General features: G+C 49.2%; 1 protein-coding gene across 3 annotated transcripts; it reads left to right on the top strand.

The window, feature by feature from the left end:
- Positions 1-11536: 11536 nt before the first annotated feature.
- On the top strand, positions 11537-22643 carry CREB3L3 (cAMP responsive element binding protein 3 like 3). Of its 3 annotated transcripts, none has more exons than XM_014478272.2 (10): positions 11537-11657; positions 12167-12295; positions 12747-13038; positions 13884-13996; positions 15478-15612; positions 16658-16764; positions 20090-20158; positions 21329-21413; positions 21613-21709; positions 21895-22643. In XM_014478272.2, exons 1-10 carry the CDS (start codon positions 11631-11633, stop codon positions 22206-22208), a joined length of 1368 nt encoding a protein of 455 aa, XP_014333758.1. In that variant the 5' UTR covers positions 11537-11630; the 3' UTR covers positions 22209-22643. The 3 variants fall into 3 exon arrangements, with proteins under 3 accessions (XP_014333758.1, XP_005896021.1, XP_070230937.1); XM_005895959.2 differs by having other exon boundaries at positions 15475-15612; XM_070374836.1 differs by lacking the exon at positions 12167-12295 and having other exon boundaries at positions 11542-11657; positions 15475-15612.
- Positions 22644-22669: the final 26 nt, after the last annotated feature.

Raw genomic sequence — 22669 nt, 5'->3', positions numbered from 1 at the left:
GCATTATTATGTACTTGGCTTTTTTTCTTCAATACTTCATTTTAGAAAGACACGTAGGTCTTCCCAGTGGTCTGGTGGTTAAGAATCCACCTGCTAATGCAAGGGACATGGGTTCAATCCCTGGTCCGGGAAGATTGCACACGCCGCAGGGTAACTAAGCCCTTGTGCCACAACTGCTGAGCCTGTGCTCTAAAGTGCGTGCCCTGGAACGAGAGGGACCACTGCAAGGAGAAGCCTGTGCTTCACAACTAGAGAAGGCCCACACGGAGCACCGAGGACCCAGGGCAGCCAAAAATAAATGATAAATAAATTTTAAAAAAATTTTGTAAAACTTAAAAAGAGAAAGATTCTTGGTAACATGATGGTAAATTAGACCAGTATCAGATGCCCCAAGTAGAAGGTAATTGTAAAAAAAAAAGTTAACAAAAATAAATGTTACTAAATTCTGCGGAGGGTTGTTGATGATCTATTTTTTTAATTTTTATGTATTTCACTTTGGCTGCCCTGGGTCTTCATTGCTGCACGTGGGCTTTCTCTAGTTGCAGGGAGTGGGGGCCACTCTCTAGTTGTGGGGCTTGGACTTCTCCTTGTGGTGGCTTCTCTTATTGAGGAGCACAGTCTCAGTAGTTGGTGGTTCTCGGACTTAGTTGCTCCGAGGCATGCAGAATCTTCCTGGATCAGGGATCAAACCCACGTCTCCTGCATTGGCAAGCAGATTCTTTACCACTGAGCCATGACGGAAGACCTGTCAATGATCTTTTAAGAGTATTTTAACCTGGAGTTGCTACTAGTGATCTGAGAGTTCTATGGTGTTCTGCCTGAGCAGGAAGGAAATTTGGGGGTCAACCACGCTCCCACTAAGAAGGATCAGGGTGCAGTGCTTTCTTCACCCTTCCTCAGCATGACCAACCTCACTCATGCATGGACGGATTGTCCCCTACCTGGTGGGCTTCTCCCATGAGTATGTACACAACGTGCATGGCCCATGACTTGTATTAAGCTTCACTCCCGGTCAGCTTTCCCCAGAGATTAAACATTAACCCCAGTGTTTAATCTGGCAGAGGCTTCATTTTATATAACCTTTAGATCAATCTTCACATTCTGCAGATGAAGAAGCAGAGTCCTGGAGGGGAGAAGTGACTTGAGATGTCACAGCCAAGTCGTTTGCTGAGCTGGGGACCAACTTCGAACTCTTGGTCCAGAAAGCCATTGTGCACAAAATGGGAAAGTTATGAATTGATCACAGATGAGGTGGACACCCCAACTTGGGCTCGAGTAGGTGTCTTTGTCCTGAGGTCCGTGGAGCACGCTGTCGTGGAGTTCAATCCACAGATGTGTTTGGAGCCACTTCAGTGGTGTGAGGGGGACTGTTTTGGAGGCTGGGGGTATATTGGTGGGGCTTCCCAGGTGACTTACTGGTAAAGAATCTGCCTGCAATGCAGGCGACACAGGAGTTACTGGTTCGATCCTTGGGTTGGGGAGATCCACTGGAGGAGAGCATGGCAACCCACTCCAATATTCTTGCCTGGAGAATCTCATGGACAGAGGAGCCTGGTGGGCTTTGGTCCATGGGGTCACAGAGATTCGGACACAATGGAAGTGACTGAGCGCACATGCTCAGTGATCAAAATACACAGGTCTTTGCTCCCTGGTGTAAACAGACAACCTAGATGGATAGAGAATTCTGTCCCATCGATGGTGTTATACTGGGTATGACTTGGGTGGAAGGTGGCTTTGGCAGGGTAATCAAGGCAGCTTCTTAGAGGAGGTGACCACCAGGCTTGGATTTCATCACAACTTGGAGGAGTGTTTTGGGGCTGAATTGTATCCCCAGCCCAAAATTCATATATTGGAGTCTTCACCCCCAGAACTTCAGAATGTGACTGTATTTGGAGATGGGGTGGGGTGGGGCTTCACAGAGGTGATCAAAGTAAAATGATGTCACTAGGGTGGGCTCTAATCCATAAGATTGGGGTCTTTGTAAATGGGGGACATGTGGACACAGAGACACAGGGAGAAGCCAGCATCTAAAAGGCAATGAGAGAAGCCTCAGAAGAAACCAGCCGTCCAACATTCCTAGTGTCCCAGTGGTTAGGACTCCTTTCTTCCGCTGCAGGGGCATGGGTTCGATCCCTGGTTGGGGAACTAAGGGTCATGCCAGTTGGCATGACCAAAAGAATAAAAATAAAAATACATAAAATAAACCTTAAAAAAACTGGGGTGTTTGAGTGATGTCTGACTCTTTATGACCCCATGGACTGTAGCCTACCAGGCTCTTCTCTCCATGAGATTCTCCACATAAGAATACTGTAGTGGGTTGCCATTTCCTCCTCTAAGGGATCTTCCCAACTAGGGATCGAACTCAAGTCTCTTATGCGCCACCTCATGGAAGCCCATGAGGTGAGAAAAGTCAATTGAAAAAAAAAGGAACCAGCCTTGCAGACACCTTGGTCTTGGACTTCTGAGACTGGGAAGAAAAGATATTTCTGTTGCTCCAAGCCTCCCAGGTCTTGGGACTTTGTCTTGGCAGCTACAGCAAACAAATTCAGAAGGTGAGGGATGGAGGGCCTGGACCAATTCAGGATCTAGACGCCCCTACATGCCTCTTCCTCCCCCACTCTAAAGCACCATCCCAGAATCCCTCCGGGCTGAGCTGGAGGAGACTGACGCCTGGTCTCCTCCCCCACAAGGGGAAGGAAGCTGAGCTGACCACATCCGCAGCCAAGGGAGGCCTCCTTTTCCTGGTGAGAGGGTCAGCTGTGACCCTTGGACCCACCAGCCATAAAACAATCACGGAGATGGGATGAGATGGTGGTGAGACCTGGAGGGGGCGGGGTTGGGGACCGGCCCTAGGGGTGTGTATCTCGAGATGGGTGAAAGACTGATCCTGTTTGCTGATCCAGATTCAGGACCCTCACTCAGGGAACACTGCCCCAAAGACCACCTGGTCTTGGGAAGCTGGAAGACCCCCTTCCTATGATTGGCTAAGGCCTAAACCCAGGCACCAAGCTTGGAGAACAGGACCCCTGACCCAAGGGACCTCCCAGCCCTGTCCACAAACACAGTCCACCCAGCCCCACACAGAAACTTGTAGAACCATCACAGGACAGATCACTGGACTTCTCACCCTGGAACAAAGCGCCACTCTTCCCTCAGGGTCTTCGTGGTGAGGCCCCCTCCCTGACCACCTAATATAAAATTACAAATCGCCTCCCCCTCCACATACTCACCATGTCTCTTTCTGGCTTTATTCCTCTGTATCTGGTCTCTTCAATTTGTTTATTTTTTAATTTTTAAATTCAAGTATAATTTCTTTACAATTTTGTGTTTCTCTTCAATGTATTTATTTACTTGCTTATCCACAACTGATTTTACTTAGTATTTGTCTCCCCCACCTAGGAACATCAGCTCCACGGGGGTGGGGCGTGGGCAATAACGGTTTATGTTCTCTGCTGGGTCCCCAAGGCCTGACACACAGCAGGCAGGCACTCAAGAAGTAGTGGTCTCAAGAATGAATGAATGAGGACTCCCCTGGTTGTCCAGTGGCTAAGACTCCATGCTCCCAGTGCAAGGGGCCCAGGTTCTATTCCTTGTCAGGGAACTAGATTCCATGGGCTACAACTAAAGATCCTGTGTGCCACAACTAAGACCTCAAACAGGACTTCCCTGATGGTCCTGTGGTTAAGAATCTGCCTTGCAATGCAGGAGTTACAGGTTCGATCCCTGATCCAGGAAGATCCTACATGCCGTGAAGCAACTAAACCTGTGAGCCACAACTACTGAGCCCGAGTACCTAGATCCCGTGCTCCACAACAAGAGAAGCCACGGCATTGAGTAGCCTGCTCAAAGCAGCAAAGAGTAAGCCCTCACTGCAATGAAGAGTAGCCTCTGGTGCAACTAGAGAAAGCCTGGGCGCAGCAATGAAGACTCAGTACAGCCAAAAATAAATAAATAAAAATTAAAAAAAAACTCACATAGCCAAATAAATAAATAATAAAACATTTTTAAAAAATGAATGAATGAATGCCTGAAAGTAGGGAGCCTCACCCCCCACTCCCTGAAAAAGTCTCCTCCCTGGTGGCATTGGGAGGCCCTGGTTCAAACTTCCTGTCTTCACCCCTCCCCCTCCAGAGCTGGTAGCCCCCTGGACTAGGCAGCCCAGAGAATTAGGTGCTAATCAGTTGGCATTGCCCAAGAGGCCGATCAGAGTCCCCTGGTCCCCAGCCCCTGCCTGCCCCTGCCACACCCATGTCACAAGGGTTTTACTCACTGCCTGGCCTGGCTGTACCCCAAGGGAGGGTCCCAGCGAAGAAGGAGGAGAAAGAGGAAGGGGAGAGGCTGATGATCTTGGACCCCCTTACCTGTCCCCCCAAAACTGATCTAAAGGGAAGTGTAGAGAGGACTTTTTGGCAAACAGTCCAAGGAATGGGGAGGTGACATGGTGACAAGAAGCAAGTCCCCATATGCAGTGGGGGACCTGGGCGTTGTCTCAATGCCGGCTGACTCATGGAGTGGTCACAGTGAGTCATAACCCCTTATTAGCGCCTCTGTCCTGTGCAGAACGGGGACTGTCGTCACGACCAGACTTGTGAGGCCAAAGGGCTGAAGCAGTCGGAAAGTAACAGGCGGGTGTCTGCCTGAGGAGTGCCTTGGGACTGGAGCCTGGCATGTTTCTCACAGATGCATATAGCAGTAATAATAGCAACAACACTGAAAATGGGCAGAGTTGGAGATCTAACTGTGTGTGGGGGGTCTCTTCTGAGCACTCCATTTTTTTTTTTTTTTTTTTTTTTTTAGGGTTTACCAGGTGGCTCAGCGGTAAAGAATCTGCCTGCCAATACAGGAGATGCAGGTTCAATTCCTGGGTCAGGAAGATCCCCTGAAGGAGGAAATGGCAACCCACTCCAGTATTCTTGCCTGGAGAATGTCACGGACAGAGGAGTCTGGTGGACTACACAGTCCGTGGGGTCACAGAGTCAGATACTATTGAGCACACAGCACAAACCCATGTTGCTTTTTAAAAATCTTTATGTATTCTTTCATTCACTTATTTGGCTGTGCCAGGTCTTAGTTAGCACGCAAACTCTCAGCTGTGGCATGTGGGATCTAGTTCCCTGATCAGAGATCGAACTCTCACCCTCTGCGTTGGAAGGTGAAGTCTTAGCCTCTGGACCACCCAGGGAAGTCTCTCCATATGTTTTAATGGATGGAACACCCAAGAATCTGTGTTTTATACATTAAAAAAAGTTTCTATATCTGTGTTTTATACATTAAAAGAGTAAGTTTTTTTTTTCACCCAGATAAACATATGGTACACAAGCGTATATATTGTATACTTGTGGATATACAATTTCATGGTGGAGCAGTTATGAAAACGTCTTCAAATGCTCCTTGTGAGGGGCCAGGATAAAAAAAAATATTGAGAAACATTGATTTCTCAAATATAAATAACCATATGTTTTCAATATTGTACCATACCAGCACATAAAGATAATCCTCATTCACTTTCACAGCTGTGTAATATTCCAGTTGTTAATGTATCAGACTTTACTAATCAATTACCTATGGGTGAATATTTTGGTTGTTTCTAATGTTTTACAAATGTGTAAATTTATGTATAAGTGCGTTATGTATCTGATTCTTCATTATACATTTAGTATGCTTTTTATTGAGGAAGAATTAATTTATAATAATGATGCATAGATCTTAGGTGTGTTCAATTTGATGAGTTCAGACAATTCTGGACAGTCAAGTAACCACAACTAAAAATAAGATATGGAATATCTGCTCCACCTTAGAAAGTTTCTTCATGCCTGTGTCCACTCAATTCCCCATTCTACTCCAGGTAACCACTTTCTTCAAGCTGGCTTTAGAAAAGGCAAAGGAACCAGAGATCAAATTGCCAACATCTGCTGGATCATCGAAAAAGCAAGAGAGTCCCAGAAAAACATCTATTTCTGCTTTATTGACTATGCCAAAGCCTTTGACTGTTTGGATCAGAATAAACTGTGGAAAATTCTGAAAGAGATGGAATACCAGACCACCTGACCTGCCTCTTGAGAAACCAGTATGCAAGTCAGGAAGCAACAGTTAGAACTGGACATGGAACAACAGACTGGTTCCAAATAGGAAAAGGAGTACGTCAAGGCTGTATATTATCACCTTGCTTATTTAGCTTATATGCAGAGTACATCATGAGAAACGCTGGGCTGGAAGAAGCACAAGCTGGAATCAAGATTGCCAGGAGAAATATCAATAACCTCAGATATGCAGACGACACCACCCTTATGGCAGAAAGTGAAGAAGAACTAAAAAGCCTCTTGATGAAAGTGAAAGAGGAGAGTGAAAAAGTTGGCTTAAAGCTCAACATTCAGAAAACTAAGATCATGGCATCCGGTCCCATCACTTCATGGCAAATAGATGGGGAAACAGTGGAAACAGTGGCGGACTTTATTTTGGGGGGCTCCAAAATCACTGCAGATGGTGATTGCAGCCATGAAGTTAAAAGACGCTTACTCCTTGGAAGGAAGGTTATGACCAACCTGGACAACATATTAAAAAGCAGAGACATTACTTTGTCAACAAAGATCCGCCTAGTCAAGACTATGATTTTCCCAGTTAGTCATGTATGGATGTGAGAGTTGGACTATAAAGAAAGCTGAGTGCCGAAGAATTGTTGCTTTTGAACTGTGGTGTTGGAGAAGACTCTTGAGAGTCCCTTGGACTGCCAGGAGATCCAACCAGTCCATCCTAAAGGAAATCAGTCCTGGGTGTTCATTGGAAGGACTGATGTTGAAGTTGAAACTCCAATACTTTGGCTACCTGATGCGAAGAACTGACTCATTTGAAAAGACCTTGATGCTGGGAAAGATTGAGGGCAGGAGGAGAAGGGGACAACAGAGGATGAGATGGCTGGATGGCATCACTGACTCAATGGATATGAGTCTGGGTAAACTCTGGGAGTTGGTGATGGACAGGGAGGCCTGGTGTGCTGCAGTTCATGGGGTTGCAGAGAGTCAGACATGACTGAGCAACTGAACTGAACTGAACTGAACCACTTTCTATCACCAAGAATTACTGTTTTTTTTTTTGTCAAGTCACAAGTCATGTGGGATCTTAGTTCCTTGACCAGGGATTGAACATGTGCCCCCTGCATTGGTAATGCAGCATCCAACTGCTGGACTGCCAGGGAATTCCCACCAAGAATTGCTTTTGCCTCTTCTCTGGGTTTCATTTAAGTGGAATCTTACAGTATATATGCTTTTGCATCTGGCTTCTTTTATCATTATGCATTTGAAATTCATATGTGTTGTTGAATGTATAATTAATAGTAATTTATTCCTTTTAATGACGAGTAGCATTGTGTTGTATGGATATACCAGTTTGTTTATCTACTCCCCTATTATTGGATATTTGAGTTGTTTACTGTTTGGGACAATTATGAATAAGATTGCTATGAACATTCATGTACAAGTCTTTCTGTGAACATATATTTACATTTCTCTTAGGTAGATACCCAGGAATACAATTGCTAAGTCATATGGTAAATGCATTTTTAACTGTAAGAGATTGCCCAGATTTCCAAAGTTTCCCCAAGAGGTTGGACCATTTTGATTCCCACCAACAGGTGAGAATTCTGGTTGCTCCATATTTTCCACCAACATCTGATGTTGTCTTTTTTTATTGTAGTCAGGCTAGTCTAGTGAAGTTGCTCAGTCGTGTCCAACTCATTGCAACCCCATGGACTGTAGCTTACCATCCTCATCCGTCCATGGGATTTTCCAGGCAAGAGTACTGGAGTGGATTGCCATTTCCTTCTCCAGGGGATCTTCCCAACCCAGGGATCAAACCCGAGTCTCCCGCATTGTGGGCAGACACTTTACCGTCGAACCACCAGGGAAGCCCCTAGTCAGGCTGCTGCTGCTGCTGCTAAGTCACTTCAGTCACGTCCAACTCTGTGCAACCCCATAGATGGCAGCCCACGAGGCTCCCCCGTCCCTGGGATTCTCCAGGCAAGAACACTGGAGTGGGTTGCCATTTCCTTCTCCAATGCATGAAAGTGAAAAGTGAAAGTGAAGTCGCTCAGTGGTGTCCGACTCTTCTCGACTCCATGGACTGCAGCCCACCAGGCTCCTCCATCCATGGGATTTTCCAGGCAAGAGTACTGGAGTGGGGTGCCATTGCCTTCTCTGAGTCAGGCTAGTGGTTATCTTTAAATGTTTTCGGGTGTTAGAAATGGTTCCGTATGAATGAAGTAACAATTGGAAGCAAAGCTCACACCTAACAATGTTTGAGAAATGCCACAAATTCATACCTTCTGAGAGTGTTACAGAGTATTGTAAAGGCTCTGACAAGTTCCATAAAGCTGTTTATTAACACAGTGTCCCTCAGTCTTGTTTGGCCACAGCATCCTCTTGTGTCTTGTGTTGTATTTTATACTTAAACTCATTGGTGGAATCTATCGTGGGAATTTTACTTTAGATTCCAACTTAGCATTGCTCTGAAGCATGTGTTTGTGTCTGGTAAATTAGATCATGATGTCAAGGGCATCAGAAAGTCCTCTTGTCCCTCAAGTGCTTATCCTCATCTTATCCTTTCAGGTATCTCTTCATTGTGCTCAGTCCTGTCTGAATCTCCGCGGTCCCAGGGACTCTAACCCTTCAGGTTTCTCTGTCCATGGAACTTTCCAGGCAAGAATACAGGAGCGCGCTGCCATTTCCTATTCCAGGGAATCTTCTGGACCTGGGGATCGAATGCATGTCTCTTGCACGTCCTGCATTGCAGGCGGATTCTTTATCAGTGTGCCACCTGGAAGCCCCATCTTTTCACTAGGGCATATGAAAGCCTTCTAAAGCCCATGACTATAAAATTATAAAAGGGGACATCCCTGGTGGTCTGGTGGTTAAAAAGACTCTGTGCTTCCAATGCAAGGGGCGTGAGTTCAATCCCTGGTTGGGGAACTAAGATCTCACATGCCATGTGGCATGGCCAAGAAAATATAAATGAATGAATGAATGAATTAAAATAAATTACAAAAAAGTAACAAATATCCTGCAGAGAAGACTATGGGGTCTAAACACCCATGTAGGTATTAAGTGAGTAATGCCAGATCATTTATTCAGGCAGATTTGGATAAGATGGGGACAAGTTCTATGTCAAGGGTACCGGGGCTCCTGAGAGCCATAAATGGGAGTGAGGGGGAGGCAGAGACAAGTCCAGAAGTCAACCTTCACCTATTTTCTACACCTGCCAAGACAGCCCTGGAAAGGTGCCTCCACAAGCCAAGGCTGAATAAATATTACGACTGAGAACACTAAGCCAAACCAAACCAAACAAACCCCTTAAAAATCCAACCCAGAGTAGTGAAAAAGGAAATGAAAGATGCAGAGGCCAAGAGTGAGCTAATGTTACCAGTATCCGGTGTGTGTGTGTGGGGGAGCAGTTACGGTAATGCAAGGGTCCTCCTGCCTGGCACTGCCCACATCAAGGTCAGGCATTCCCTGTGAGGGGCTGTCCTGGGCACTGTGAGGTATGGAGCAGTATCCCTAGCCCCCACTCACTCCAGGAACACCCCAGTTGTGACAACCACAGGTGTTATTGTGAGATAAGAGCAACACTCTGGCACAGCTCATAGTAGGTCTTAAATTTTTGTTGCCTGAATAAATAATGGCTGGCCCATGGAGAAACATACACCAAGATGTGTATTTCTTGAGAGCAAGCAGAGTGTTTGAGTTACCATGTAAACCTAGCACCTAGCATCTTGGCCAGCATACAGAAGGCTTGTCATCCATTCACTAAGCTCCCAAGAGCTTCCACTGTATTTAGTATAAACCAGTGGGTTTCCCTGGTGGCTCAGATGGTAAAGAGTCTGCCTGCAATGTGGGAGACTCAAGTTCAATCCCTGGGTTGGGAAGATCCCCTGGAGAAGGGAATGGCAACCCACTCCAGTATTCTTGCCTGGGAAATCCCATGGATAGAGAAGCCTGGTGGGCTAAAGTCCACAGGATCTCAAAAAGATGCGACTAACTTAAACTCCTTGCCACAGCCCACAAGACTCTGCATGACCTGCCCTGTTCCCTCTGTGTCCTCCTTTCCTTCCTCTCGCCCTTCACTCACTGTTCTCCAGACACACGGGCCTCCTTGCTGTTCCTCCCACACACCAGCTAGAGTCCTGCCCCAGGGCCTTTGCATGAGCTGTTCCTTGACCTGAAACAGCCTTTCACCAGATATTCCAGTGGCTGGGCTCTTGCTCATCATTTAGGAACATACTTAAATGTCACCTTCCGAAAGAATCCTGGAACTTTCCCGGTGGTCCAGTGGTTAAGATTCCTTCTTCCAATGCAGGGGATGCAGGTTCGATCCTGGGTCAGGGAACTAAGATCCCACATGAAATGCGGCCCAAAAAAAGAAAAAAAAAAATTCATGGCATGCAGTTCAAAGAAAGCACACTATTTTTTTTAAAGCATTAAAAAAATAAAAATAAAGTCTTTGCCCGTCCTGTGTTGCTCTGTACATGATTACATTCAGCTTCTTGGTAGCATTCACCCATTTGTCAGCTATTGGTGTGTTTATGCTTTTATGATCTAGCTTGTCCACTGCCCTAGGAGTTGCCAGATGAGTAAGAGTTGATGGAGTGCCTCCTGTGTGTGGGCATCTTTAAGACACTGGGGACCCTGCTGAGAGCAAAAGAGCCTCTATTGTCCCCCTGAAGGTGCTCACATGAAAGGGCAGAGGAGCAATGAGAGAAGAATATAGGTAAGTAAACAAGAAAATTTCCAGTAGTGAGGTCCATGAAAACAGTGATGTGATCAAGCGGTAAGGGGTGGGGGGCTCCTCCCTGGTTGTGTGTGTTGGGGGTGGATGGAATCCCAGAGGGGCTTCTCAGTTGTCTGTGCTGGGTTCCACAAATAGCAAACATTCAGGAATGTGTGAACACAGTGAGAGAGTTGGGTTGAGCAGATATGCCTTCCAGGCAGAGGGAACAGCCAGTGCAAAGGCCCTGAGGCAGGAATCAGTTTGGCTTGCAATAAATATCTGTTGAGAATAAGTGAACGCTAGAAGGTTCTAGAAGGGATTGATTGCTCTGGTTTGGCCGGAGAGACCTTGCCTGGGGGAAGGGGGCTTTGAGGGCTGCCAGCTGTGATGAAGGAAGGGAACTCCTGGCTGAAGGAAGGGCTCCCCCAAAAGTCTGGGCTATTCTTTTGGGTTCTGTTTTGTTCTGGGAGTGGACGGGACCCGGCCAAGGGCCCTGGGCTCTCTTGGAGCTGACATCCGGGGACTATGGAAGACACAGTCCCCGAAAGTAGGGGAAAGGTCATGGAGCCGCGGAACCCCAGACTTTGGCCTTTGCCCACTGCGACTGGAAAAGCACAAAACATGCGAGATAACGGTCTTCCCGCCCCTCCCCCTAGTCTGCCCCGCTGTCATTGGCCCTTAACTCTGTCCGTCCTGCCTGTTGCCCAATCAGCACCTTGGGGTGGGCTGGGAGAGCCCCGGGACTATTTCAGCATCTTTTGGGGAGTGGTGACAACCACAGAGAAGACGCAGCTGAGCCCGGGAGACTTGATGGCAGACTGAGCCTTCAGCTCGAGGCAGACGCAGGAGGTCTGGAGAAGGAGCTAGAGGGACTCATGGATGGGGACTTAGCTATTGGAAAGGTGAGACCTGCACGGGTCCCCAGGGGAGGGACGATTTATGCCAGGAACTCTCCCCAAGCTCCCAGAATTGGCAGGCACCTCACACCCCCTTGTACAGATGGGAAGACTGAGACCCAGAGGGAGAATACAATGACTAAGATTGTGTCTCTATTCCGGGCCGCTGCTGGACTTTATTCTGGGCTTCCCTGCCTTCCAGAAAAGGGTGTGTGTGTGTGGGGGGGGACTCTTACAGGATGGGAATGCAAGAGGGGGCTAGCTTCATCTGCTGTCCATCCCCACGGGGCAGCTGTCTAGTGCTTTTTAAAGAAATTGGCTCCTAGGCCCAGGAGCCTCTGGGTTGGCCCCATAACAGATTTGGAGATTGAGGCTCCGCAGGCAGGAGGGGCAGGCCGACCTGGGGGCTACAGCTGGGACTGAAGCAGAGGGGAAGGTACCTCAGGTGGTGGCAGATGGGCAGTGGGCAGGAGAGGGGCTGCATGACCCTCACAGGTGTCCCCTCCTCGCCCCAGATGGCTTCCTCCACCAGTCCCATGGGCCCTATCGACAGCCTGGAACTCCTGGATCTACTGTTTGACCGGCAGGACGGCGTCCTGAGACACGTAGAGCTGGGAGAGGACTGGGGTCATGGGGAGGACCAGGTGATAACCCAATGCGTCGTCCCCACCCCCAGGTCAGAGCCAGGACTCCGCTCAGCTTTGTGCCTTTACCACACACACATGTGATTTTAGCAAAGCACGTTGTATAAACCCTTTCAGCGACCCTAAGGGCCAGATGACATCGCCTTCTTCTTAAAGGGGTGGAAAGCAAGGCCCAGACAGGAGTGGTAACTTGTCCTGGGTCACACAGTAGTTTGAAGTTGGCTCCAGACTTAAACTTGGGGCTTGTTCCTCGCTCGACAAGGTTTGATGTTGTTCCCGAGCTACACGATTGGGTTCAGGCTCCAGCCATGCCAATGGGCAACAAACATTAGCTCTTTCCATATTACAGAAAGGACACGTGAGGCCCAAAGAGGGTCAGCAGCTTGCCCAGAGACACAGCATTGCAAAGCATAGACCTCCTAATTCCCACCGGTGCCCTCTGTCCCAACAGGTCCTGCCAGGTGCGGACTCTGATGACTTCCTCAACTCCATCCTGGGTTCTGGAGATTCAGATTCCCCAACCTGGTCCCCCGCGGCCAGTGACAGTGGCATCTCAGAAGATCTGCCCTCTGACACCCAGGACACGCCTCCACACGGTGGGGTGCCTGCCACCCCTGCCGGCTGCCATAGTGTGGAGTCTGGCAAGGGGCCCTGCCCCTCCTACCATCCTGGCCCCACCTGCCCTGCCAGGCACCTCGGGCCAGTGGCCCCAAGGCTTGAGACTTCTGTTGCCATAGACCTGGGTGAGTCCTGTGTCAGCTGACTATCCTTGCCTTGTCTCAGGCACTGAACGCACAAATCCACCCTTTGAGATGGGCACTGGTGTGCTGTCATGGACCCATTTTCCAGATGGTTAAGAGATGAGTCAGAGCCGCAGAGCTGGGATGCAGTCTGCCTCAAGCATTGTGCTGGCAACCTCATTTTTTATACCTTCCATGCCTGGTTCATAGGAGACTCAGTGAAAGTTCGTGAGATTGTGGGATCCCAGGCCTTGGGGTGCTCCTACAGACCTGGGGAAAGGCCTGATGCAGAAGACTCCACCAAGAGGGCATCCTTTGTCTTTTGAGCCCCTCAATGGCGTGGGAGTACTTATTAGTCCCATTGGAGACTTGACAAAACTGAGGCTCAGAGAGGTTTACTCCCTTACCCAAGGTCACACAACTCCACCCAGTTGGGATTAGAAGCAAGGGCCCTCTGACTCGGAAGACTGTGCTCTCCAGAGCAGCTCACCTATGGGGTGCCAGGTAGCTGGTGGGAGGGAACTGCGGGTGAATCAGAACTGGTCCCTGCCCCCAGGAGGAGATAAGGCCAGGCCAGCTGCAGATCCAGCCCCTAATCCTGAGTGATAACAGCCACTCCCTCTTGGGCTGGCCGTGGGTTCCTAACAACGTCCTGATGAACTGGGGTCCCCGTCTTATGGCAGAGGGGAGACTGAGGCACCTGGTCTTGGAGTCCCAAGCCAGGCAACAAATGCCTAGCACATTAGGGTCGATGCTGTAGCTTTGCTGGAGGAGGCAGGTAGGACCTGGGAGCTCGAGGCCCCTTGCCTGACCCCCACCCCTGTCTCCATCCTCATGTGCCCTGTTAGAAATGTGGAGCCCAGGCGTCTATGCTGAGGAGCAGACCGACCTGGCTGACTCGCCCTCACGCTACAACCTCACAGTCAAGGACCTCCTCCTCTCCAGCAGCAGCGGGGACCTGGTGAGCAGCCCCCACCTGCCCCCTGGAGCATCAGAGCTGGGAGGGGCACTGGGCTCATGGGGCCCCAATACACCCATTTTGAAGACTGGAAGACAGTCACAGACAGGAATTGGTATTGGTCCCAGGTCTTTTAATTCAAAGCAACCGTGAAAATTGAGGCTATTATCTTAATTTCACATATGATTAAATGGGCACAGAGAGGTTTAGTAATTTGCCTTAAATCACACAGCTGCTGCAGGCCCACTTCCTGAGCTGACCTATTGGGTCTATTGTGCCCTTTGTATGCTTACCTTGGGCTATCTTATCTTGCCCTGAGCTTCCGCTATGGGCAAACCAGGCCTGAGAACCCAGTTAGTACCCTGCTCCCTTTCACAGATGAGAAAACCAGTCCCCAGAGAGGTTAAGCCACAGACACAAAGTCACACAGCAAGCATGTGGCCAAGTCAGGATTTGATCTCCTGATGCCTAAAGTTGTCCTGACAACCTCTAAAAAAGACCAGAACATCCCTCTTGACTTGAGAGACCTGCAGTGAGCATCAGCTATGTGCTCAGTCTATGGGGACCTCATGGTCAAGAGGGGACAATGACTGCTTAGGGAGAGAGGCTAGAAGGGCATTGCAGGTCCAGGAAAGCTTCCTGGAGGAGATAGAACTTCAGCAGGTCTTGAAGGATAGGAAAGACAAATGACTACTTTGGAAATGCTAACTGGATTTTGTAAAAATATCAAGTTTAATATCATTGTTTTGTGGAAGTGGGAGGCAATAGGGGAAGAAGGCCTCCCACTTCCACAAAACAATGATATTAATCTTCCCATATTGCAGATGAACACACTGAGGCTTGAGCCCTGAAGAGAAAATGGTTGGACTGATCAATGGCCTGGAATTCCAGGAACTGGAATTTTATTCGATAGATAGCAGGCTGCCCCAATCTCTACCTTTATTCCTGAGTCATGGTGTGACATTCCTAGAACTTGGCTGTCTGATGACACGCTTCTTTCATTTTCAGTGTTTCTATTTCGTGATTTAAATTTAGTTTGAAAATTTTTTGAATAGTCAAATGCATGCACACAGTCCAAATTCCAAAGGTACAAACAGGTACACGGGGAGAACCACCTCTCACTCTCTTTTCCCAGAGGCTCACTTATCCTACACCCTGTTTGTTGGATTTTCCTTTTCCTGTTGCAGACAAGAGCTGCAAGGAATGCTCAGAGCGCGGAGCAGTGCGTAGCCTGTAGTAGATGCTAAACACATAACTGTCAAATGACTATTTGTGAAACAAACAAAAAACCACACTTGTATCTGTAAGATGAATTCCTGGAAACGGAATGGCTGGGTCAGAGGGCTGTGGGCTGGTTGTTTGGTGCCCTAGTGCCAGTGTGGACCCTACAGCGACTGGATCAATTGTTTCTCCATGCCTTTTATTTCTCAGAGGTAGTCACTGTCTCTGCCCCCAAAACAGTTCTCCTGGTTTCCCCACAGCAGCAACATCACCTGGCAGCCCCCCACCTGTTGCGACCTGGGACTGGGCACTGCCAGGAGCTGGTGCTGACGGAGGATGAGAAGAAGCTACTAGCCAAAGAAGGCATCACTCTGCCCACTCAGCTGCCCCTTACCAAGGTGAGTCCATGGGACCCCTGGCTCTGGGCCTCACCCCACTTCCTGCAGCAACATGCCCACGAGTCTCACCTTTGTGTGCATGTGTGTGTGTGTGTGTGTGCACACTCAGTCATGTCCAACTCTTTGCGACCCTATGGATGGTAGCTCACCAGTTTCCTTTGTCCATGGCGTTCTTCAGGCAAGAATATTGGAGTGGGTTGCCACTGCATACTCCAGGGGATCTTCCCGACCCAGGGGTCGAACTCATGTCTCTTGCATTTCCTGCATTGGCAGGTGGATTCTTTACTTCTGTACCACCTGGGAAGCCTGAATCTCACCTTTATGTCTCCCTAACTGGTGGCTCAGATGGTAAAGAATCCGCCTGCAATGCTGGAGACCTAGGTTCGATCCCTGTGTTGGGAAGATCCCCTGAAGGAAGGCATGGCCATCCACTCCAGTATTCTTGCCTGGAGAATTCCCATGGACAGAGGAATCTGGTGGGCTACAGTTGGTGGGGTCACAAAGAGTCGGACACGACTAGTGACTAAGCACAGCACATGTAACTAGAGTGTTAGGATGTGTCTGTCACCAGAACCAGAAAATTCATCATCAGAGCCAACACAGTGGGGGCTTTCTAGCTGGCCGGGGCCTCCACTCAGCCTGTTCACTCAGTATCAATACCTGAGTTTGCCTTTTCCAGTTGAAAGACTTCTCTTAGTGATAACTGGCCTGGGAAAAGGCGCCAATCCCACACATGGCCAGATGGTGGCGCGACTGCACCAGTGCACAAAATCTAGTTGTTAATCATGGAACTGGGACTGGGAGCAGAAAGACCGTCAGGAAACCAGGACCATTCCCATCCCCCCACCCCTCCCCACCCCCACAACCACTAGAGACTCTGAGGGAATTTGAGGACAGAAAATCTGGCCTTCAAGCCATGAAGGGTCTGCCCTCAAGTCCCTGAGTCTGGCTCCCTTGGGAGGATACTGGGGGTGAAACTGTGGGCTCTGGACAAGAGAGTGAACCCTTCAGACTAACTCAGTCTCCTCCCCATGTCACTCTGCAGTATGAGGAGCGAATGCTGAAAAAGATCCGCCGGAAAATCCGAAACAAACAGTCAGCTCAAGAAAGCCGGAAAAAGAAGAAGGAATACATTGATGGCCTGGAGACTCGGTAAGGCTGGGGACCCAGGACCCCACACTCGAGGTGAAGGGGGTGGGGACTGAGGCCTGAGAGAGGCATGCAGTGGAGCAAAGGTCACAATCTGTGCGCGTGCGCGTGTGTGTGTGTGTGTGTGTGTGTGTGTGTTCAGTTGCTCAGTGATGTTCGACTACATGGACTGCAACCTGCCAAGCTCCTCTGTCCATGGGATTCTCCAGGCAAGAATACTGGACTGGGTAGCCATTTCCTTCTCCAAGGGATCTTCCCAACCCAGGGATCAAGCCCACGTCTTCTGAGTCTCCTGCGTTGGCAAGTGGATTCTTTACCACTGTGCCACATGGGAGCGACTGTTTTGTCTGTGAATTACAAGGATGGAAAAATGCCTAGAGGTGGCACAGGGCTCAATTTTGAGGCCCCTAATCCCCTAGAACAGGGGTCCCCAATTCCTGGGCCATGGACTGGTACCAATCCATGGCCTGTCAGGAACCAGGCCGCACAGCAGGAGGTGAGCAGCAGGCAAGGGAGCAACAGTGTTTACAGCCGCTCCCCCCAACTCATATTACCGCCTTAGCCCCACCTCCTGTGAGATCAGCAGCAGCACTAGATTCTCCTGGAAGCACAGACCCTAACCCTAATTTCCAGAAAATAGAAATAAAGTGAAAATTAAATGTAATGTGCTTGAATCATCCTAAGACTATCCCCTCCACACCCCGGATTCATGGAAGAACTGTCTTCCTTGAAACCAGTCCCAGGTGCCAAAAAGGTTGGGGACCACTGCCCTAGATGATGCTATGCCAAGAAGGGAGGTTATGTCCTGGCTCTTTGCCTGTAGGTGGGACATTTACTTCCCTTGTCTGAGCCTCTCTGGTCCTCAGAGCTGTCATGGCTTCCTTCCAGGGAGTAGAAGGAAGGAGGAACTTCCTCAACTTAAGAACTGTGCACTCTCAGTTCAGTTCAGTCGCTCAGTCATGTCCGATTCTTTGTGACCCCACGGACTGCAGCACACCAGGCTTTCCTGTCCGTCACCAACTCCCGGAGCTTGCTCAAACTCATGTCCATTGAGTCGGTGATGCCATCCAACCATCTCATCCGTCATCCCCTTCTCCTCCTCCCGTCAATCTTTCCCAGCATCAGGGTCTTTTCCAATGAATCAGTTCTTCACATCAGGTGGCCAAAGTATTAGAATTTCAGCTTCAGGATCATTTTTCCAATGAATCTTCAGGACTGATTTCCTTTAGGATTGACTGGTTTGATCTCCTTGCAGTCCAGGGGATTCTCAAGAGTCTTCTCCAACACCACAGTTCAAAAGCATCGGTTCTTTGGCACTCAGCTTTCTTTATAGTTCAACTCTCACATCCATACATGACTACTGGAAAAACCATAGCTTTGACTAGATGGAGCCTTTGTTGGCAAAGTAATGTCTCTGATTTTTAATATGCTGTCTAGTTTGGTCATAGCTTTTCTTACAAGAAGCAAGCTTCTTTTAATTTCATGGCTGCAGTCACCATCTGTAGTGATTTTGGAGCCCCAGAAAATAAAGTCTGTCGCTGTCTCCATTTTTTCTAATCCCTGTGCACTCTAAGCCCATCCAATCACCTCTCTAAAGTCATACAGGATACTGAGAGGCAGGGTCCTCATTGTTCTTTAATGTGGTGGTGTTGTTCAGTCGCTCAGTCATGTCTGACTCTTTGTGACCCCATGGTCTGTAGCACGCCAGGTTTCCCTGCCCTTTGCCTTCTCCTGGAGCTTGCTCAAACTCATGTCCATTTAGTCAGTGATGCCATCCAACCATCTCATCCCCCGTCATCCGCTTCTCCTCCCACCCTCAATCTTTCCCAGCATCAGGGTAGGAAACATAAAAACTTAGTTCACTCACTTTTTAAACCAAAAGTGATTTTAGTAAATGTTACAGGTCTATCTGCGTTTTCTATTTCTTCCCTAGTCAATTTTGGGATGTGTTATTCTAAGACTCTGATGCTGGGAGGGATTGGGGGCAGGAGGAGAAGGGGACAACAGAGGATGAGATGGCTGGATGGCATCACTGACTCGATGGACGTGAGTCTGAGTGAACTCTGGGAGTTGGTGATGGACAGGGAGGCCTGGTGTGCTTCGATTCATGGGGTCGCAAAGAGTTGGACACGACTGAGTGACTGAACTGAACTGATTCTTCTGGAAAGTTGTCCATTTCAAATTTATCGACATAAGATAGTTCATAGTTCTCTCCCATTATTTTTTTAAGCTTTGAATCATCTGTAGCTGGGACCTTAGTAATAACTCATGTTGTGTATTTGCACCTTCGCTTGTTTTTTATCTTGAGCAATCTTGCCAGAACTTTGTTTTACTTATTGTTTTCAAAGAATGAATTTCTGACTTTTCCTCCCACTCAATTGTGTTTCTGTGTACTAGTTCCTTTATTTCTACTCTTAGCTTTATTGTGTCTTTTTTTTTTTTTAAGTGAGTTTATTCTGTTGTTCTTTTGCTGATTTTTAAATGTGTATGTTCAGCTGCAGGCTTCCCCGGTGGCTCAGACTGTAAAGAATCTGTCTGCAATGCAGGAGACCTGGGTTTGATCCCTGGGTGGGGAAGATCTCCTGGAGGAGGGCACGGCAACCCACTCCAGTATTCTTGCCTGGAGCACCCCCATGGACAGAGAAGCCTGGCGGGCTACAGTCCATGGGGTCACAAAGAGTTGGACACGATTGAGCGACTAGGCACTGCACATGTTCAGCTGCTTAAACTGTAATAAGGTTATGCGTTTTCTCCTCAGCACTTCTTTAGCTGCATCTCACACATCTTGATTTGGATGTTGTCGTTACCTGATTCCTAGGTCTTCCCTACTTTTCACTGTGGATTCTTCTTTATCCCATGAGTTATTTAGGAGGGCCTTTTAGTGGGGGAATTTATCCTCTTCCCTGGATACTAACATACCCTCATGCCATGATTTGAATGTTTTATTTTTTTATGTCGGCTGTGCGAGTCTTCATTGCTGTGCGTGGTCTTTCTCTAGTTGCAGGAAGCGGGGGCTACTCTCTGGTTGTGATGTGCAGGCTTCTCATTGCGATGGCTTCTCTTTCTTCTTTTTTTAAAATGTTTATTTAGCTGTGTGAGTTCCTAGTTGTAGCCTGTGGGATCCAGTTCCTCGACCAGGGATCAAACTTGGGCCCCTTGCATTGGGAGCATGTGAAGTCCTAGCCACTGGACCACCAGGGAACTCCTGAGGTGGCTTCTCTTGTGGCAGAGCTTGGGCTCTAGGTTCTTGGGCTTCATCAGTTGCAGCTCATGGATCTGCAGGGGTGACAGGCATATTCTGAATGTCACTGTGATGTTGCATTTGCAGGATGTCAGCTTGTACCGCCCAGAATCAGGAACTTCAGAGGAAGGTCTTGCATCTCGAAAAGCAGAACCTGTGAGTCTTGGTGTGACTGGGACTGAGGACGGGGGGAAGCTGACCCTGGAGTCTCTTGCAGGAGAGGTGGACAAGGGGGGACAGGCTGTGTGATAGCAGGGCAGAGCAGAAGGTGAGGATTCCACCCAGAGAGGGGGCAGGCTGCATAGAAGAGGGGATTTAGACTTGGGCCCTTGAAGGATGTATAAGAGTTCCATAGAGGGAAGGAAGGAAATGGTATATGAATGGCCAAAGGCTAGGAGTATGGTGTGTTGGAGAACTGCAGGTGATTCCATCTATGGGGTACATGTACTAATTCAGTTTTTATTAGCATCTACTCAGTGCCAGGCATAGTTCTGGGTACAGATACCTCAATAGTGAGCAAAACAGATACAGTCCCTCCACTTAAAAGACTCATACTCTAGTGAGAAACATACTCAAGACAAACAAAACTGTGTAAAAGATCATTCAAACAGTGATAGCCACTTGGAAGAAAAATAAACTAGGGGGAAGGGGCTGGGGGGGGCGCTATTTTAGGCAGGGAAGTCAGATAAGCTGCCATTTGAGATGAGATCCAACAGATAAGAAAGAAGATAAGAAAGAAGATAAGAAAGATAAGAAAGAAGCAGCTACAAAAAGACCTGTGGGGGGGGGGGAACAGTGTCCTTGGTACAGAGGGCACAGCCAATGCAAAGGTCCTAGGGCAGGAATACTTGTATGTAGGAGAAACAATAAGGGGACTGTGTGGCTGGAGCAGTGTGAGTGAGGGGCAGAGTCAGGGGAGAGGAGAGAGGGAGGCAGGTCATGCAGGGCCTTGTGGGCAACAATGAAGACTCAGGCTTTTACCCCAAGGGAGGTGGGAACCTGGAGGGCTGGGGGTTGAATCACATTTGAAAAGTATGGAGCGTGAACCCTAGAGGGGGCACAAGAGGCTTGAGGGGACCAGAGGTGGGGGCTGGTGTCCAGGTGAGTGATGATGGCAACCTGGATGGAGGAGGCTGGGTGTCAGAAAAGCGGGTGAGATGTTCAGTGGAGATTTATTGAGGGAGCTTCTGGGACTTTTAATTAGCAGTAGGGCCTTGAGGGGTGGATAGGATTCAGACCTCAGCCAGGCTGGGAGATAACAGAAATGGACAGGGAGCCAGGTGAAGGCCATACAGGGCTCAGCCAAGGCTTCCCATTTCCACTAAGGTCTCTCTTGGAACAGCTGAAGAAACTCCAGGCCATTGTGGTCCAGTCTACCAGCAAATCGGCACAGACGGGCACTTGCATAGCAGTGAGTCCTGATCCCCAGCTCTGAGTGGGAGGGTGTCCTCAACCTTGGCAGAGGGGCCTGTGGGGGAGGAGAGCATGAGTAGGAGCAGAGCCCTGAGCGCCGGGTCAGCACGATCTAGTCTTCTGGGCCTCTGTTTTCCTGCTTAAGCGTGCTCAGGGATTGTGGAGGGATGGGGTGACCCCGCCCACATCTCCACCAGGTCCTGCTCTTCTCCTTCGCCCTCATCGTCCTCCCCTCCATCAGCCCTTTCGCCTCCAACAGAGCCGAGAGCCCCGGAGACTTCGCACCTGTGCGAGGTAGGTGGACTCGGATTTGCTCTTCCTTCAAAACCCCTCTGGGGCACATTCTGCTTGGCTCCCCAGTCCCCACTGGGGGAGGGGAAGGTGCCCCTTTGCAAGTGCTCCCTGGGGCTGGGGGCTAAGGAAAGAAGGGAACCGGCCCTCAGGCCATCCCTCATGACCCTCCCCCACCCCTTGCTCAGTTTTCTCCAGAACTCTACACAACGACGCGGCATCCCGGGTGGCTCCCGACACTGCACCAGGCTCCGAGGCCCCCGGACCCGGGCCCAACACTGGTGCACTTCAGGAAAGGTCTCCAGGCAGCCCTCCGGGGGAATGGGAATCCCAGGACACACGTGCTCTGGACAACTCGACAGAGGATCTGGACAACTCAACTCTGGTCCAGGGCAACTCTGTGAAGGAACTGGACCGGGCCACCCTACTGGACTGTGCCCCACCTGAGCCAGCAGTCAGCCCGGGCCACGTGGGGCTGGAGGCAGCAGGGGGGGAGCTGTGAACACCATGGGTCCCTGCCCCCTTGTCCACCCTGGCCCCTCTGCTCAGGGGTGCTTCAATAGGTGCTGTAGTGGACAGGGACAGGCATGGGGATCCAAGGTGAGAGAGAACCTGGAGAAGGTATTAGGATGGAGATGCACAGATACACAGCTACAGACCCAGGGATCCAGGTACACACTGAAACTGATTCTCAGACACAGACCATAAGGCCACAAAGTCTGAGAAATCTACATGCAGACCCAGGTGCGGAAGGAAACAGGGACACACGCACAGACTGATCCCTGACCTGGACAGATCGATACACACCAGGCCTCAATAACTACCCCCGCCCCCGACCCTGGGGACTCCTCCCTGCCCCCTCGCACACAAGGAGGAGAAAGCAGCCAAGTCTGCAGGGACCCCGGCCCCAGAGCACGGGGTGAGCCCTAAACTTCGGCGCTGCCATGACCCACAAACTTTTCC

This window comes from Bos mutus, chromosome 7 (genome assembly GCF_027580195.1).
Source record: "Bos mutus isolate GX-2022 chromosome 7, NWIPB_WYAK_1.1, whole genome shotgun sequence".
In the NCBI taxonomy this organism is placed as follows: domain Eukaryota; kingdom Metazoa; phylum Chordata; class Mammalia; order Artiodactyla; family Bovidae; genus Bos; species Bos mutus.
This window is presented reverse-complemented; position numbering and strand designations above follow the sequence as displayed.